The 19,875-nt window shown below is 41.1% G+C and overlaps 1 protein-coding gene across 12 annotated transcripts in view; it reads left to right on the top strand.

Moving 5' to 3' along the window:
- Positions 1–19,875, top strand: part of ZNF521 (zinc finger protein 521) — a 291,423-nt gene that overhangs the window by 15,284 nt on the left and 256,264 nt on the right. For 8 of the 12 annotated variants that reach the window (XM_053396362.1, XM_053396360.1, XM_053396350.1 and 5 more), the window contains one exon: positions 12,657–12,713. The exons of 2 other annotated variants lie outside the window; for them this stretch is intronic. Coding sequence is in view for 4 of the 10 variants with exons in the window: in XM_053396350.1 (XP_053252325.1) it covers positions 12,657–12,713 (57 nt within the window). In the remaining 6 variants the exon portion in view is untranslated. Of the gene's footprint in view, positions 1–12,656; positions 12,714–19,875 lie in introns of those variants that run through there. 2 more of the 12 variants (XM_053396361.1, XM_053396353.1) reach the window with 1 other exon arrangement.

Consider the following 19,875-nt stretch of genomic DNA (forward strand, 5'->3'; position numbering starts at 1 on the left):
TGTGTGAAGAGATTCATTTATGTGTATACTTATTTTGCTGCTGAATGGGTGGTTTTTGAGTTTCCTTATGACAGTGTTTTGATGCTGAAGGTATCTTTTTTTATAAACTGCTTACCTACTTTTCTTAATTAAAGCAGTGCATTTAACAAACAGGTGATGTTTTCCATGTCATGGTCATTTTTCAACCTCAACACATGACGTTTACCAAGATACTTGTGATTTTATTGTAACCAATTAATCCATTTGTCGTTCACTTAAAAGCAAAACAGTTAGTTGCTTGAAATATCTTTAATTGGTTGAAACCCTAATGATAATCAACTTCAGCGTGTGTGGTTCAGTGGATAGAGTATTTTGGGGGAATCCAGAGAACATTAGATGCTAATTAAAATCGAACCCAACTGTGTGCTTAAATTCCATACATCTTAATGGGATTTGAACTTACCTAATTTCCTCTGGGTAGTATCCTGTGAACTTGTTGGTTAGCCTTGGCTACATAACTGGTTTTTAGTCTTGGGGCACGTATCTGTTTTCAACAGAATTCCATGAAGTTTCCTCAAGGGATTGGAGTAGTAGCAAGGTCTTCCTGAGGAGTTCTACCATGCCATTTTCAAGGTCAGGATCTTCTCCAGTAACAGCAGCCATGGACTTCTTAGTCTTATCCCAGTAAACTGGGTGAGTCTGTGATAGGATCTCCCCAGCTTGTGGCTGGGCTGGCTGAGTTGCAGACCTCAGTCTTGGAGAAGCAGATTGGGGCCTTCTTCAAGGACCAGCCAATTTGCCTGATGTGATCTTAACATAAATAATTGTGAAACCCTTAAAACATGAATAGACACGAACACACTGATTTGAAGTACTACTAAATGTACTAAAGGAATCTAACCAAAGGTATATCCGTGGTGCAAAACCTTTAAGCTATCCTTTCAACTATGTTTGCAAGTATAGGTCACTATGCTTCTCATAAAATTACTACTATAAAACAGCCTCATCAGGCTGTGAATATCCATCTCAGAGTTCTTTTTTGGGGGTAGGGTCGGGGATGTTAACCTGATAGTTCACAGTTTTGTTCTTAAGGTAAAGTAATACGTATGAGAGGAGAAATTATGCCTCTAAACTGAATATGGATCAGTTGAAGGGAACTGGCTGATGATGCCACCAAGGGCATCATCAGTAGTAGTAAGTGGAATTAGTAGTAAGTGGAATTGAGCCTTCAAATTGTAATGTTTTTTAAAAAAATATTTATGAAAATATTTATGAGAGTTTGGTGTAATTCTAGCGGTATCTGGTCTTGGTTATTGGCTTTGTTAATGTTCTTGTGTGGTATGAGAGTCGCTCTATATTCAGTTTAGAAATATATAAGACCTTTTAAGTTTTTCTTCTTTTAACACCTTTTTTAAAGAAAAATATTCAGAACCTGATCCAACAGTTTTTTCCTAGTTTGAAGTTGAGTGCAGAGTCTTACTTCCGGGTTAGCGCCATCGGCTAATGGCGGATTCCCTCCGAGCTCCGGAGGGAATCGGCTCCGCAGGATCCGGGTCTTGCCGCTGCGGCGACGCGGGGAGCCTCAGAAATCACAGGCGCTGAAGCCTGTGAACCTGGTGACTCGGCGGGCACCATTTGTGCCCCCCCGACCCGTGAAGGAGCCTTTTTAAAGGCTTCGGAACGGGGGACGGGGTGAGCGGCGCGGTGCTGAGAGTCGACTGCTTCTCCTGCGGAGTGAAGCCGCATGCCATGGTCGGAGAGCGCTGACTTCTTCTTGTGAACAATTGGACTCTAAATGCAACAACCCGTGAGTAATACGGAAATTGGATTTGTAAAGAATTTTTTTTTTTTTTGAATTAGGCACGATCGGGGAAGGCACAAACAGGAAGTCCGTCTCCCCGTCTTATAAATAATCTAAAGCAAGGACTAGCTAACTAAGGTCGAGAGAATTTCTTCTTCTTTATTGGGTAAATGACATTAATTTCACGATTTGGCAGTATAAGTAATTTCACTGGAGGACAAGAGCTAATTTTGAGAGCTGAAGTGCCACCCCCCCGGACCCAGGAGTGATCCGCGAGAGAGCCTGTTGAGGAGATATAGAAGAGTTTGACAGCAGTCAAATTAGCTGTCAAGAAGGAAAAAGAGAACTTTGTTTCTGCTGTCTCTGCTGGATATATTTGCTACAATTTGGTTATATTTTGTTGAAAACAAGGAAGAACTGATACAAACTAACTTGATTTTTGGATTTGAACTGGAAGGAAGATAAAGTAACCAAAATCCCTCTAGAGGGGATTTTGGGACATTACAAGAATGGCTGAAGGAGGAAAAATTCAAGCTAAATTGGACAGAGTGTTTCTTCTCTTGGGAAAGTTACAAGGCCAAATTGATGTTTTGGCTACAAATGTTGCAACTCTGGACTTAACAGTAAACAAATTCATTGAATTTGATAAGGACTTGACTCATGAAGTCCATGCAGCTGGACAAGAAGAGAAACTTGAAAGATTTGAGAGTGTGGAGAAAGAGATATATGTTGTTTCTGAGGAAAAGGAAGGAGGAGATGTAATGTTGCAGATGACAAAGGAGAGCCAGAGCCATGATGGCTACAAAGAAAAATAAGTACTGGATGATGAAAATCTGTTTTGAATTGAAGATTGAAGAATGGAGAGATCTCCTTATGTGGAGATCTGAAGACCTATGGATTACAAATTTGATTAAGGTGAAAGTTGGAGCTTTTGGGATATTTGGACTTAAAAGGAGTAAGAAACAAGATTCGGGCTCCACTTTTAAGTATGGAGGTCTGGCTGGAAGAAATATGGACCCTATCGGGACAGAGCTTCTCCGAGATCTGGTGTTTAATATTAAGAACTACCAAAAAAACCGGCAGAGAGGAATTGAGAGAGAATTAAGAGCCTCGGACGTGAGGTCTCCAGGCTGATAGTAGACTAAGACTGATGGACATTTGATGGACATTTGTTGGGGATTGAAACCGGGAAAGGGGGGGGGTTGGGAATCCAAAGGGCGCAGAATTATAATCTGTTTTTTTAATTTTGTTTTGTTATTAGTATGAAAATTGGGGAATTCGTGGAAGGGAATTTGGGTCGACTTTAGAAAAAAGTTTTAAGAATGAGCACTGATGTTTAAATACTGATGTTTATAAGTTAAAATTGGTTTTTTTGAAAAATGAATTAAATATAAAAAGGTCAAAAATTGGGGACAAGAACTTGTTGAATTAACAATTTGAATTGGAATATAAGAAGGGGAGGTGTGGGGAAGTCAGGGAAATATGTTATTGAAAACAAGGATTGTAAACTTTATGTGTTTTTAACTTTTTTGTTTTTTTGATTTTTTAATGTATAAAGGTGGAAAAACTCAATAAATATCTTTTAAAAAAACACCAGAGTCTTACATATTCAGCAAACATATCGTGTGAGAGCTGTGTGCGCATTAAATGTACTTGGAGTTTTGAACCAGAACTGGACTTGATTATTCATTAATACAGATATGATCCAGTGCAATTGTATTTTGGCCATTTCTTCCTTGAGTACAGAATAAGAGTATATGTTTTATGTGTCTAGTGGTTAGGTAGGATTAGAGAACAAATAGCATATAGAGAAGAATTAAATGGCTTGTTTATTGCTTAAGGGTTAAGAGCATTTTAAATTCATTGTCTTAGTCCAGGATGGCAGAAAAGACTGGCAACTCCTTGAACGCTTGCTACTGCCTCAACCACCACCCCTTTACAACTGGCAACTTTTAAAAAATGGAAATTCTGTGTCTGTGTGTATAATTGTTATCACCTTATGAAGTAGGTTACTACTGCTATGATCTGGACTTCATCTAATCCAGGAAAGCCCCCTGAATTTCTACAGACATGGCTCAGCTGTAACCAAGTCCCTGCTTTTAAAAGCTGGGACTACCCAATAGAGTTGAACACCCCATCCCCAGCGCCCCACTTTATTTCTTTATAGATTATTAACAGGTGGTTACACTGCAAGCCCACACCAATATGAAACACATATTTTGTATCTCATTCAGCATTGCTTGGTCAGACTGAGAGCAAACCAACAGCTTTCAAAAGCAGCTTGCTCCTTTGCTCAAGATTTCTAGTTCTGAGTCAAAGAACTCTTAAGACATATGTCCATCTTAAATTGCATTTTTGCATATTATTGTGCCTTCAAATGGTTATGTATTCTGATGAAACTTAACGGTATCTGCTCCATTGTCAATTGGTCAGTCCTTCCCTGGATGTCAGTACAAGCCATTTTGCTACTAAATCAGCTCTGCAGTACACAGCCACCTTTACTTATAATCTTATAAGACCCAAATTGTTGAAATATGCCCTAAACCAAGGGTAGCCAACATAGTGCCTCCAGCTGTTGGGACTCCCAAATTCCATTAGCCCCAGCCATCATTGCCAGAGATGATAGGATGTAGCCTAAAAACATGTGGAGAGCATCATATGGGTATCCCTGCCCTACACCTAGAACTAGGGATGTTAACTTTTAAAGCAACCACCATATGGTTAATAGGTAAATTTCTATCAACGCTAGTTAATGTTAGCTAGTATTGTGACCAAAGTAGCTAAATTTTAGGCATGTTTCAGTCTGCAACAGCGAAGAGAAGGGGCGGTGTAATGTCTGCTCTAAATTCCTAGTCCAGAATTAAGGGATTGGAAAGATTTGGCATGTTCCTGCTTCAGCACTGCTAGTGTGGTCTGCTTTGTTTGGGTCCTTGATCCTGCCGTTAAGCCTCACTTCAAGCTCTGTTTTCAGTGAGTTGCAGGTTTGCATTAATCAAGAACCCTTATTTTAAACAGTGAAATATTCTCATCTCCCATTCAACATCCTGAAAGTGAGGGGAGTTAACATATATTTCCTGTTCTTAAGTGTCTTTCTGAAATGTGTCTTCTCTCTTTGAAGGGTGGAGGGGGTGGGTGGGGGCAGTCTGTGCCTCTTATTAGCTTTACATGCACAGAGGCGGAGGAGAGAAAATGCATAAAGATACCTCCCGAAATTACTGTAATTTGTAGATGCTAAAATAATGGCATACACATATCACTTCTGTTCTGTCTGGATAGCTCTGTAAATTGTGTATTGATTATGCTAATCTGCCTAGTGTCTCTATTACTTGTCTGCTGATACTACTCAAACATGCAGATTGAACACATTTTTCCCCCTGCAAAGTTGTCATTCTTGTGGGAAAAGACTTGTGTAAGATGGGTGAAAAGACCAAATAACTTCTAATCTTTATGCATAGGAGGGTTTATAAAATAACTATTTATTGAACTGCAGGAAACACAAAATGCAAGTCACCCCCCTCTCCGCCCCCCAAAAAGAAAGAAAAAAATGAGGACAGTTGTCTTAGGTTAAAACCTTTCCTCCTCTTCTACCTCCCAGCAACTATTGTTGCTGTATTAGGCTTATTTTGTTTCACGTTCCTTAAGGAAACCATTTTAGGAAGGGTACTAAATCAATAGCAATCTATTTTTATAGTTTATTTTGGGATGTGTGGCTTCTCTCTTACTTTGTTTAACAAGCCGAAAATGGCCTCAGTCATTCAGGGCAGTAGGTATCTCTAAAAAAATTATTAACCTGCCTCGTGAAAAAGAAAATAAGACTTTTTTCAATTATCCAAAGCTTTTATTTTTATTATAGTTTGTAGTAGTATAAATACAATAAATCACAGCCTTTGTTCTCTAGGATTTGTTGTAAAGTGTACATTCACATTCTTGCTGTGTTTGTACTTCACAGTCACCCATTACTTCCCTTATTAAGTCTCTAATGCACATTTTTGCCATTGGCCACTACTTTCCTAATGCGGAACAAGGCTGGCTCTCATTTAAGAGGCAGCTTAGTGAATTGCAGAGTATGTCGTTATAAAATGAAGGAGGAATAATGAATTTTGTTCCCTGGGCTTTATCAAATTCCTGCTCATGTTTAGAGGCCATCCCATTTTCATAGCTTGCTCCCTGAGGGGCCCTTTCATAGCATGCTCCACAGGAGACCTGTTCAGTCTGCCAGACTATTGCTCTAGCGCTGAAACCGAAAGCGAGAGAAAGAGGTGCACCCTCCTCAAAGCAGGCGCTACTGGGTGCTGAAGAATCCTAGGCCAACACTGTTCCTGGGCTGCGGCAATCTGCTTCAAGTCTATTATTGGCCTTCTCATTCTCACCTGCTACAGTTCAGGTTTGGGCACTGGGGCTACTGTACTTCACAGGTATCAGGAGTGATAAAAAAAAAGCATATCTGATCATGACAGAAGAACTCATTCACATTCTGAGTGGCAGTTGTGCTTCGCTCCTCTACGCAGAAAGAGTAAAGGGAAGGGGGCATCTGAAACATGCAGCGGTGATGGTTCCCTGGCACACGTCTACCATGCGTTCCTGAGCGTTTGAAGCTCTTCTCCCCTTCGTGCTATGTGTGTACATGCACCAGAACTCTGGCCTGTGCATTGACTGTGCCTGTAGTATTGCAAAAGAGAATCAAGGAACGGTGTTGGCTTCTCCCTACAGTCCTTTTCCATTGCGATTACTTTCTCTGCCTTTGTCTTTCCCAAAGCACGTCTGGTGCAGTATGCCTTTCGTTGCTTCTGTTTCATTAATCCCCAAACTACCTACTTTCCTTCCTTTCCCCCCAACCTTGTTCCGTGTGTTTTGGAAGAGATAATTTGGCTGTTCTGTGCCTTGTAGGACACCATCTACATTTCAGCACTAAGCCAACATTGAGTAGTGGTGGCAGTAGCAGCACTATCACAATAACATTTTGCAAACTTCTTTTTTTCAATGAGATTGAAGAAACACTGCTAAAGGAAACTTACCTTAAGGATGATGCAGTGTGTTTTGTGTTTTGATAGGACTAATTCTGCTTTACTTATTTATTATTTGCTTAGTGCTGAAATGCTTTTATATGATTAATCTCGTAAGATAAGGCATGAGAAATTGAAACAACAGCAACCAGTACTAAACAGTGAGCACAAAATTCATTTTACAAAGGCCACTAACTTTGTGGTGGTCTTAATGAGCGAGGTGGCAGAGCAGCAGGGCATGTGCTTGCTCCATTCACAGAAAAGTGTGCCAGGCCATGAAGTGACTACTCAAATGTAGAAAAAAACAGCAACTGCAACACATGACCCCGGGTATGTGTCTCCCCACTAACCCCATGCCAACATATAAAAGATGCTCTACTGGTAACACCTCTAAGATCACAGTGCATTGCATATTCTTGCAGATTATAAACCTTTGCTGTAAGACCTTCAGAAAACTGGATGGAATTCCTCCTGTGTTAATATCCCAGGCAAAGAAGAGAGCAAACTGCAATTCTTTTGTTTTGGATGGAAAGTGGGGGGGGGGCGATTATTTAGCACGCAGCTGACTTCCATCTTGTGTGCAGTGAAACACATTGGAATTCTAAAGCCATTTTTTGGCTTCAGGCAGACTTATGGCATTATGGTATGATGGATGAAGGCCTATCACTCTGCAGCCTTTGGTGTGGTTGATTAGCAGGTGCTAGTGATTAGTTGACTGTTGTGGACTGAATTACTTATAGACATTCTGTTTCATTGTTTAGCAGTGTTGGCCAGTGCTGGCAGTATTTGGATTTCATTGGGGCACTCTCTTTCTCTCTCTGTTTATTTAGCAAAATTGTGTCTTTTGTCTCCAAAGTTGTTCAAGGCGGCTGTTAACTATTGCTCCAGTGCAGCCAAGTATTAAGTGTATTGTATTGTTTGTTTGTTTACCGAGGGAACTGAGAAAACTGATTATAGTCCACACTTAACAGTTTTTAAAATGTGTTTCCTGAAGGACACACAAACAGTAATAGAAGAACAGTAGTCCCTCTCATACCATTTTTCTGTATCTGTGTATGCATGCAATACAGTGTGAGTGCCTTTCTAGCCAGGTGCGCTGTGCAGTTCTAAGTTCAAAAGGGAACAATGAATAACAGAGGTGTTGGTGTTGTTGCCTTTGAAACTTATAGTTCTGCTGTCGGCTCATGTTGCCCCCACATTTTCCCTTGATCTATCTTTAGGAATCAGTTCTTCTAGCCCACTGCCTTTCACTGGTTTAATTGTTACTCATTTTGAGGAGGACATAACCATTTTAGGAAGATGCACTGAAGCATATAAACACAAGGATGAAATCAGCACAACATACCTGTAGCAGCTAGCCATATTTTGGCAACGCTTGGTGCTCTGTTCCTGAGGGTTAGCTTCAGTAACTTTCCAACAGCCAAATTTGGAAGTACGGACAAAGGTTAACAAGATCTTAACAATTGCTACCTAACCCACATCCGTCACCGCAGGCAGGATGCGAAAACCACAGCAGCTATTATTAAAAAATTGTGGCGTTGTCAAGCTAACTGCTAAGCTCATTTTTGCAGTTTGGGCCTTTTGAAGAGGTTTTATATCAAACATTGTGGCATTATCTTTTGGGGGGATTTTTCAAAATGATCACGTAGGATAATGTCTGAACAGACATCTTGGCCAAACTTTTTATCTACTTAATAAGAGAGATTTCCCATCACCTTATATGTTGAACCTTATATTTGTTGCAAACAATAGAAATCAGAACAGCATCGAAGTATTTTTAAAATATTTACCTAAATTAGAAATAATATCGCTCAAGTCTTTGACATTATAATGAGTGGGATTCAACTAACTTATGTTACTCTGCTGTACAGTGTGCAGTATAGTTTGATTCTACAATTCCTTGTAGAATATAAACAAAAGTTTGCTTTGTTCATTTATTTTAGAAAACCATAAAGAACAGAACCTTTGACAAAAAGGAGAATGACACTCTCACTAATGCTGTCTCACTAGTAATACACTAACTCTTAGGTCTGATTTGGAGATAACAAATCATGCCTTTAACAGAACGACCAAGTGTGAGCCTCATATTCTCCTGCTTCTCCTTTGCCTTCATTCATGCCTTAAGTTAGGCCAGTTGTGAGCCAACATTGGACCCTCCAGATGCTGCCAAACTACAGCTTTGGCCAGCATGGCCAGTGGCCAGGAATGATGCCCAGCAATACATGGAACTACCGTATTCTTCACACCATAAGACGCACCAGACCATAAGACGCACCTAGTTTTTGGAGGAGGAAAAGAAGGAAAAAATATTCTGAATTCCAGAAGCCAGAACAGCAAGAGGGACCTGGCTTCTGGGATAGCCTCTTGCTGTCCTGTCTTATGGGATAGCTGCGTGCAGCCTCTCCCGGGCAGGGGGTTGAAGAGGCTGTGCGTGGCTAAGGCAGAAGCCAGGAGAGCAAGCGGGATCACTTGCTATCCTGGCTTATGGGATAGCTGCTCAAAGCCTCTTGAGGACAGCGGGAGGAAGGCTGCCCCAAGAGCCGTGCTCCCTTTAAAGAGAGTGCAGAGCGTGTGTGCGGCGCTTGGGGGCTTTTCCCCAAGGAGGGAAAAGGGCTGCCCTTCCACGCAGCTCTTTAAAGGGAGCGCTGAGCAGAGCCTCCCGCCTGCATTCGTTCCATAAGACGCATACACATTTCCCCTAACTTTTTAGGAGGGGAAAAGTGTGTCTTATAGAGCGAAAAATACGGTACATTGTCTGCCCCTCAGGTAGACACATTTGAAGCTTTCAGGCATAGTTTGTAACAGTCCATAGTTTTTCATTCCATTCAAAACCATACTTGGGTGAAATAGGAAACTGCTTTGTTACAAATTGTGATGACTGAAAACTTTAAATTCCCTTCCCCCTGTTCTCAAAGAAGTGATGGGGAGGCAAACGTGCAGAAGCACTGGGCTCATAGCTCCTCACTCTCATAACAGTAAACCATGGTCTGTCAGTATGTCTGAGTTGAGCCTCACAGTGCCTACTGGCCAAAAACTCAACAGCTTCCACACATTTGGCCCAGTAGCTACTACAAAACATTTTGCAGAACAGCAACAACTGTTGTCCCTGTTTCATCATCACAGTGTGGATCAAGAAAGAGTTAAAATAAGTAATTAGTTGTGCCCAGGAGCCACCAGTGGGAGAGAAGTAGAAGCAAAGTGAATTTTGGATCCTGCTGAACTTCAGAATATTTACTCTGTTGGAATAAAATGGGCTAAATTCTCTTCTAAGTGGGACTGCTCCAAGCATGCCAAAAATATCACCACTGTTCTTGACAAACTCGCAGCATTTATTTTTTGAATGCTCTTATTAGAGCTTCCCACCGCTTGAGTCTAATTTTGTGTATCGTGAAGGGAGGAACTCCCAGGGCAAGGAAGGCTTCTGTGCGTCATCCCAGTTTGAAGCAACCTAGGCTCAGGGGGAGGTTTCCCTCACCTGCATCTCTGGGAAGGGACCCCTAAGTTGAAGAGAGCTCCACTAGGTTCTGAACGTCACAGGCTGCTCCATTTCTCTTGATCTTGCTATGATGGAGTCTAGACAGTTTAATCCACCATAGTGGAACCCTTCACCTGCCTTTTCTGCACTTCCTCCAGATCTCTTGGATGGGCAAAGAGATTTGGGAAGTTTTGAATGACTTGCTAGACTGCCTAGCCCTTTCAGAAAGGGTAACAGGAAATGGCTAACACAGAGATTGACTGTGCCTGCACTACTCACTTGCTATGGGGAGACCTCACCCCCGAACAATCTGAGTTCTTTTCCATCTTTTTTTCCCGTGGTACTCTCAACTTCTGCTCTTTGTGATGCTCCTTTTAACATTTCTCAAAATGATGGGGCGGATGAGGATGGGTGTAGTGGATGGGGATGGGTTCAGAGAGCTTGCAGCTGTCTTTCCTCCAGCATGGCAATCCTATGGCTGTGGCAGGCAGCGACAACCCCAAAATATTTGAACAGAAGCTACCCAGGCCAAAAGTGTGTGCATGTGTGCATGTGCACATGCATGCTTATGCAATGGGACTGAAATAAATGGGATTTCTCTGCCCCAGGTTGAAGTGGGATCCTGGGAGTTAGAATGGCAAGGACAGGAACTCCCTGGCTAAATCTTCTTAATTATATTTTACAACGCTCTACATCTTGGCTGGGGAACCTTTTCCAGCACAAGGGCTGTGTTCCCTCATGGAGAACCTTCTGGGGCTGCCTGCCAGTGCTGGGCTGGACCAGAGGCAAAAGTGGACAGAATGATGGATGTTACTCTTACCTTTTATATTGGAGGTTGCCTCCAGCCATGCTAAAGTTAGTGGTTGACACAGTTGTGGACAGTGGTTAGACACTGCTGCTCACCAGACCCACTGAAAACTGAGTCATTGCCGCTTACCAGGGCAGAGAGTGGGAGGGGCGAGGTGGTGGGGAGTTCAGCACTGTGCAAAAGCAACAGGGCTCCTGCAGGCGCATTTGCACAATGCCAAACAACTTCCCGCCCCGCCCCCTAACTCTTTCACCTGGTAAGCTGCAAAGACTCAGCTGTCAAGAGGTCAGGTAAGCATCACTTCACTGTCCATTACTGTACACACACACACACACACACACACACACACACAGCATCCATGCAAGCAGGAGGTATTACCGCAGTTCAAGCCCATATTCCAGTGAGGCAGTACGTAAAGAATGAATGTATGGAGCAGGGGGTGGAGTGGGACATGGCCTGGGAAAAGATTCCCAAGGGCTAGAAAGAGAGGTATGGAGGGACATCTCTGGCCCTCAGGTATGAGTTTCCCCAATCTGCTCAACATCATTCTCTTACCATTAGATCCCACTCCACCCCCAATTTCTCTTTTAATGGTTGTTTCCATAGAGTAGCTAAAATCACAGTGCAGCATAAAAGTTGTACCAGGGAATAATACCGCTTAATGTATAATGCCTCCATGGAATCCTTGTCTTATTAAATACCTACTAGTATCACATCCAGCCTGTGAGACTTAAATATCTAACTAAGCAAGCGTTTATATTTTTTGCCAAGACTTTAAGACTGCTCCTCAGTAGAAGCTTGATAAACTTTTAAGTCCCCACTCCTTAAACCTTAAATTGTCACCTCTTTGGAATGGGAGAAGAGGACTGTTCTCTTCCTCCTGTCCATTTAGAGCTGGAGCTTGATGGAAGAGTCTTTTTAAAAGAAAGAAAGAAAAAAAGAGTGGCAATTCTCCTTTATCTTGAGTCGCATCCCTTACAAATTGCTCTAGTGCCTGACACTGTTGCTACAACCAAATGCAAATTACAGGAATAGCTACAGTGCAACTGACCATAGCCCAGTCAAAATGGCAAGGGTAGCTGCAGTCACAACTCCCCAGTCATGATGAATACACTCGATAGATAACTTTCATATTCAGAGTCCTAGATATTAGGATTCTGATAGATTTTATTTTATTTTTGATATTTTTTAAGTGGTAGTGAAATTCCAGATTGATGGTTTAAGAATGCTCTTGCCCTTGTGCTTAAAGGGGCTACTACGGTTGGTGGAGCTTTTCAAGTAAGAACACAGTCAAAGACGGATTCCCTTCTGCAAGGATTTATTTGGCTTCTGATGCACAACATTTTTTGAGTTGTCCCATAAAGCCACTTATCCAATGGACAAATAGATGCATTGAGATTCCGTTTAAAGCCTGGCTCCCTTTCAAATAGATCTTTTGTTAGGCAGAATTTCTTTTTATTTATCATGGAGTGGGAACATTGATGGCCTTAAGAATGGAAGGTAGCGATATGTGTTTGGAATACAAATAAGGCACTTACCTAATGGATCATTTTTCGTTTTGTTTGTTTGTTTTTTACCTTTCCTTGACAGTAGAAGAAAATGAATCGGAGGACCAGGGAGGTGTGGGACAGTCAGCTGTGCAGACAGGTAATGCTGAATTCCTACATTTATTTTGCTTGTCTTGGAACAGTGTGAGAGATATTGAGTCCACTCTTACCTGATTGAACTCCAGCTCAAGTATTTGGAAGGAAGAAAAAGCCTGACTTTCCATTTCTCTCTGTTCCCCAAAGGCCTCCTAGCTTCCCAGGATCTCTCTCTTTCCCTCAACCAAGAGGGCTTCAGTTTGATGGACGGATGACCGTCTTCCGGAAATATGGACCCTTTAATATCCATGATGCCTTATTTGTAAGCAGGAATCCACACTAGCTCCCAGCTAATCACAGCTCTTTGAAAGAAACTTTTCATATGAAACGACAGTTAGGCTGTGAACCAGACCTCAGCTCAAATCCATTTTTTCGGCCCATTTATATTCCAGTAGCCCTGCTTCCCCTCACAATGTCTTCCCCACCCACACAGCAGATCTGTCAAGCCACTTAAAAAAAACTTCCGGAAGTTTGAAAACGGTGTGGGAGTTTGGCAGAAGGAAGGGACTGAAATGGGAATTAGCTTGTGCATGCCGATCTGGCGCATGCACACTTCTGGATTGTGGCCAGTATCTCTACAGGCTAGTTGCTTTCATAAACGAGTGTATAGTTAAAATCTTAATCCGTTGAATTTCTTAGCAGCCATTGATCCCTACATTTAAGTCACTGGGAGTTTTGTAGCTAAATCCTTAGTTCAACCAGCAAGATTTTAGGTTGGAAATCTGACCTGTTCATTATAATGAACAGCTATAAGGGGGTTAATAGCATGTTGTTGGTTACAGTGGTTCCCTTTTTATTTTATTTTTTTGCTTCTGGTCTGAAAAAAAATACTTGGTTTTTACAGTTTAAGGAATGATTCAGTCTTTTGGTATATTTGACTACTTATTCTGCGAAGTAATAATTAAATAGCTTTTGCTCAACGAAATGATCATGCTCTATGCTCTATTGATACTTGCTTATGGATCTTTAGATGAGGGTCTCAAGAAAATCCTAAGGGGAAATTCTGCTTTCATTGATCGTGTTTTACTTAGACTTAACCCCCCCCCCCAATTGCAGCTAATGTATAGCTTTTAGTTTGAAGGATTCCTTTATAAGGTGATTAATAGTAATGTAAGCTTATTATATGCGGTAAACTGATTATTAGTACATTTTTCATCTCTAGTAAAGTGGATTCATCTCTTTGTTGGTATTTGTGCTGTCTAACTCTTTGGACTCTTGTATATACTATATTTTCCTTCTTTGACACCCGCATAAAAAAGACTGCTTGTGACAAAATATGGAACCATATATGGAATTTTCTTCTACTTTTTTCTGGAAATGTCTCTAACTACTTTGGAGAAATGAAATCCTGTTAATGTTTTAGTGGGCTGCGTTTGGAAAATATGTTGTGAGGAAAGGAACACGTTTTCCCAAAATGTTAGACCAGCTTTTGTCATTGACATGCTTGCGTAATAGCCTAACTTGTGACATTACACTGGCTCATCTGCAGGGCAACTTAAGGATTTATTTCTGGAAAAGCAAAGCTCAGCCAGGTATTTCAGTGCATTTCAAAATACTCCATACAGATCACATCTCCACCCCTCTGAAGATCTCAGATGTTGTGTTTTTCCCTGACCAAAAAGCCCTCTGCTTTTGATTATTATACACCTTTACTATTTTATAAAGTGGAAGAAAACAATTGTAACTATTTGAAGCATCAGCAGCAATGGGACATCTTGGGCAGGCACACTGTTCTGAATCTTTTGAAATAATGAATTAATTAACATGGTTAGGAGATAGTTATGATAGTATTATATCTACATTGGCACAAACCAGAGTTGCTCTTGTAGTCAGTGTTTAAAGTGAGTTTTCAAACCGTGGTTACAGGAGCATTTGGTCAATTTTATAACCTATTGGGAAAAGTTAAGGACACTTCTAATTGAACAGCAGTACTGCAATATTTTAAACCAGTAAAGAAACCATGGTTAGCACTGATAATAATAAGTTCTTATTAACTGTATACCCCAGCCATCTGGCTGGGTTTCCCCATCCACTCTGGTGCAGCTCCCAACAGAATATTAAAAACATGCTAATAACTGATAAAAACTATAGAGTGTTTAAAGCAAACCATGGCAGGGTGTGAGAATACCCTGCAGAAAAGGGGGGAAGGTTACTCCTGAAATGGGGAGATTCATTTGAGGTTAGTCGAATAGCTTCATTTCTAGAGATTCTTCCGATTATGCACAACATAAGCCATAGCCTTTTTCTAAAAAGTCACTCATGTTGGAATGTTGTTTAATAAAGCACCCATGGGCTCACACCATGTGAGGTGCATGGAGTTTTGAAAAACATTTACCAATGTCTTTATTGATTATTGATTTATTTGTTATTACGGCTTTTGGGTGCCTTGTACGCTGCAACACTTTTAGCCTTCAAGCAGATACAGAAAATATTCAGCTGTTTCACTCAAAAGCAGCGTAAGAAGCCCCATACATGCTGCTAGAAGTTTTTCTAGTAAATCTTTGTATCAAAGCTCTGGTTCCTTCCATTAAATGTGCTTTTTATGGAGTACCAAGTTATAAATGTAGTGCAGCTACGGCATATTAATCTTACTGCAGAGATTTAATGAGGCAGTTGTTTTGCGATGGACACTATTGGGAGCAGACAGCGACAGAGTTTTACTTCACCGCTGAACTGCAGAAATATTCCTTTCCTGGTCATAATTATAACCACATGATCTCTTAGTTTTCCTTTCTTTTGCCAGCACTTTTCCATGCAGAAGTGGCTTGGAAGGAGGTCTATTAAAACGCAGTCAAATGGACTGGAAACTGGGCTTTCTTCCTCGTAGTTTGACATTTTAGGCTCTTGATCAGCTATGGATCCTTGTTGCGTGGAGAGAAATATTCAAGATGAGTTTCAGGCATACAGATTGTCTTTGCCAGTCTGCTGAGATGGCTTTTAGATATTCATTACTTTTTAAAAACTTGACTTTTATATAGGTTATAAAAAGTAAATGTGGTGAAACCTAATTTTTACATGGGCAGAATAGAATTTCTGCTTGTTGGCCTTAAACCAATCTCTTACTGGAAATTAATTGAAGTCCATGGGTTTATTGCTGCTAACTCTTTTAAGCCTTTTCAGTTTTTCATTTTCCTCCAAAGTTGTAGTTTTATTAGACCAAGTTACAGCAATAACATCCCTTATGAGGAGAAGGAAGAGAAGGAGAAAGCCACCTGCCAGGACACGAAAGTAATGGGGAAAATACCATTTATAAATAACATTTAGCATAATCAGGAACAGAAAACAGCAGTTCATTTATGTACTATATTAATGGTTAGAATTCCTTCCAGAGCCAAATCTTTCCCCCCTTTTGCATTAGGTAATCTTATAAAGGGATCTTGCAGATGGGACAGTGATATACAGACTTGCTGACGTATTGAGCTTTACTAGTGTATTGTGGTTTGAGACCCTGAACTTCCAGCAGTTCATGCTGGAGATCCAATTCAGTGATGGACAATCCACACACAGTTGTAGGCTTCTATGAGCGGATTGTCCACCCATACCATGAGTTGTATCCAGTGCTAATCCTGTTTAGAGTTGACCCATTGAAATGAATGAACATGACTAACTTAAGTCCATTAATTTCATTGTGTCTACTCTCAGTGAAAGTTAGTTGGATACATCCCGTATACACAAGGAGATAGTGACATGTGTGTGTGTCTAAGTAATATCTGAAACCCAGCAGTCCAATTTTTTCTCTGTATCCAGACTCCAGCAATAACAGCATTCCAGAGATTGTGTACTTGTAAAACTCTTCCACCCCTTCCCTTGTTGGAAAAGGTGGGCCCAGTGCATTTATTTTCCCATGTCTATCATATGTTTGATAGGAGAAAAAGTTTCTAATATCACAGATATCTGAAATGCATCTGTGAGCTAGAGAATTCATGTCAAGTTCTGCAGTTATCAAAGAAAAAATTCATTTGGTAGGACTTCAGATTTGGAGTCACGTGGATATTTGATGTAGAGAAAGTGTGGGAAGGCAAGCTCTGTGTAAAATAAATGTTGATAACATTAGGTGACACCTACCAGTATAAGCTTGGAGATGCTATAAAACCTCAGGCTGTTGATGGCCATACACCAGTCCATCATACTGATGGGACCGAGAGAAAAGCAGGGATTGCGGTTTATGCTTTTTCTCTTGTTTGCTGCCCATCAGATGAGTGTGCAACCACGAATTTAGATATTGGGTACTTGGCAGACAATTTGCATTGTGGAACTCTTTTTAAAAAAACCTATTATTATTATTATTATTATTATTAATATTAATAATACCCCGCCCATCTGGCTGAGTTTCCCCAGCCACTCTGGGCGGCTTCCAATCAAATGTTAAAAACAATACAGCATTAAATATTTAAAACTTCCCTAAACAGGGCTGCCTTCAGATGTCTTTTAAAGATAAGATAGCTACTTATTTCTTTCACATCTGAAGGGAGGGCATTTCACAGGGCGCCACTACCGAGAAGGCCCTCTGTCTGGTTCCCTGTAACCTCACTTCTTGCAATGAGGGAACCGCCAGAAGGCCCTCGGCGCTGGATCTCAGTGTCCAGGCTGAACGATGGGGGTGGAGATGCTCCTTCAGGTATACTCCTTCAGGTATATTTTTTAAAGCTGTAGTTTGTAGTCTGTATGGTTACTGGGTGGTGGGAATGGAAGCATGTGGCTATTTTCTGTACGTCCAGAGTGAGATGTTGAATGAGCAGTGTTCCCAGAAGATACAACTATGGGAAGTCATTAACTAGTGTGAAAGGCTTGGAATATATTGGTGGAGCCAACCAATAGTTAGGGTTGCCACTGAGCCAATGCTTCATCAAAACCTAGCCGTAATAATTGTGTGTTGCCATACGCAATGTAGACGATGGTTCTTCCTGCCATCTCTAAAACCATTCAGCAGCTTCCAAGTATCTGTGGCTTTATTTTAAAATGGAGAGATCTTTACGGGGGGGGGGGGGCAAGAGAGACAGTGGTAGGAATATATGCATCAAGAGAGGCAGAGGCTGCCACAACTCATTACACAGAGGCTGTGACCGAACCCAGGTCTCACAGGTTTTCCCCCTTAAGAGTTGACCTAAAAACTACCGTAGCATTTTGCTAGAGCATGCATTCTGAAGTTGCAGCAGAAGGGACTAAGTTGCCTGACTCCTGTCCCAGTAGGTTTGTATCTGTGAATGCATAAATGGAAGCAAGTCTTCCCTCTCCCCCACAGCGACTCCCATTATGTAATTTGAAAAAATAATTCTAACATTAATAGTCGGTTCTATTTTTGTAAAACGCATTGTCATAAGCATTTTTCACGTTTTGTATCCTAAGCTCTGTGTGCGCGCCTGTCTGTTATTCTATTGGATTCTTGTTAAGGGCCAGCATTCATGAATAATAAGTGCGAAGCGTTGTTGCGTCTCTTTCTCCCCTCTAGCATGCTACTTAAAGCAGAGTCAGACTCTACCCTTATTTTAAAACAAACAGGTCTGTAAACTTTATGTGCAGCATTTAAATAGTCGTGTTAAAATTCAGACCCAGTGCCTGCATTTCCCCGAGTGCTGTCAGTTTTATGAGATGAAACTGGGAGCTTGAGCTGAACATCTAATAGTATGCATTGTGCACATGCTGCCTTCCAACAAGTGTTTAATGATGTCGGGGTCAGTTTGCAACAGTTAAGACAATTATTTCTTTTCCTCAGCTGCTTATAACCTAGCGGTATTTTTAACTGCTAGGCTAAGGTAGATGTAAAGGTTGGGAATGTACTTACAAGTAAGTTTGGGATCCAAGCAGTGTGTTAAAGGGAGTTTAAAGGGGCTTTTCTCTTCAATCAGCATGTGTTGTTCTGGGGCAATGTAAGATCCAAATGAAACAATATGGAAATTAGCTGGTACATGCCAGTATACTACTTCTATACCAGGACTGCTTCTTATGAGAGTCATATTCATTTTTTAATTATGTGTATACTGCATGTATTATACCATAGGGACTCACTGTCAATCACAGTTTCCTAAAGAGTGTATATGTAGTCAATATTTGACTAGAGAATGACGCACGGTGGATTGTGCCTTACTACTGGTGGAATGTGAGCACCTTTAGTAACTGAGTTGCTTTCCCATGTACTATGGCAGCCTTAATTACCACACACACTTTCCAAAGGGATTTTAAAGGGAGCTTTCCATATGCATTTAACATGTATAAGCTGCTTGTTAGTAGACGACATATTCATAATACTTGCCAAATATACGTGCCACCATATGAAAAACACAAAGGATCATACTTTTACATGCCATTCACATACACAACCTAGAACTTGAAATATGTCTTTATACAAAACACATTAACTTCTGCGCCTCATTCACACATGTGGACTAAACATATACCAATATTCACAGTGTTTACACATGTACAATTATTTTGCCATTTTGGTTTCTTGGTTACTCATACAGATTTTTCCACTGTTTACATAATTCCAGGTATGAAACCACGTTTCCTTTATTGAGTTTTACAGATGAAGAGGCCCACCTGCAATTGGGGGGTGGGGTCTCTTCTCTTCCATAGTACTTAATGGAGCTTGATCCATCAGTTAATTCTTGCGGCCAAAAAGGGTGCTCTCTTATCAGGCAAACTGTTGAGGAGAGCACTTTTTCGCAGCTTCCTAGGGAGAAGATGTTGATGTGTTCCTGCCTTCCTGTGCTGGCAAACCCATTCTCTTTCCCCATACAGCTTAGTGGGAAAATGATGGTCTCTAGAGGGGAAGCTTTCTTGATGGCAGGAAGCTGTTCCTGCCATCAGATTCAACTGAGGTTTATTGCTATGCTAACCTCTGTAGGAGAAACTGCTGCTGCATCTGAACAAATGTTGAGTTGCAATGGATGCAGAGCTTCCACCCAAGTCAGTTTTAGGTTCTGCACCTTCACTCCCCTCTTCTCAAGCTCCTCTCTCAGGTCTCTCTTCACTCCAGTCAGGTGTTTGTTTTCCAGTGGGCAGGAGGAAATTTATCAGATTTCTTATAGGCCCAGGGGACTATGTATATGCAGCCTTGATCATGGCTTTCTACTTTTGGAGGAAGGTTGATAGAAAGATACAGCTCCTAGTATCTGAAGGGGGGGGAAGAGATGTTTTTAATACCTGGTGAAATGGATACAGCTCTT

This window comes from Podarcis raffonei, chromosome 7 (assembly GCF_027172205.1).
Source record: "Podarcis raffonei isolate rPodRaf1 chromosome 7, rPodRaf1.pri, whole genome shotgun sequence".
Lineage (NCBI taxonomy): Eukaryota > Metazoa > Chordata > Lepidosauria > Squamata > Lacertidae > Podarcis > Podarcis raffonei.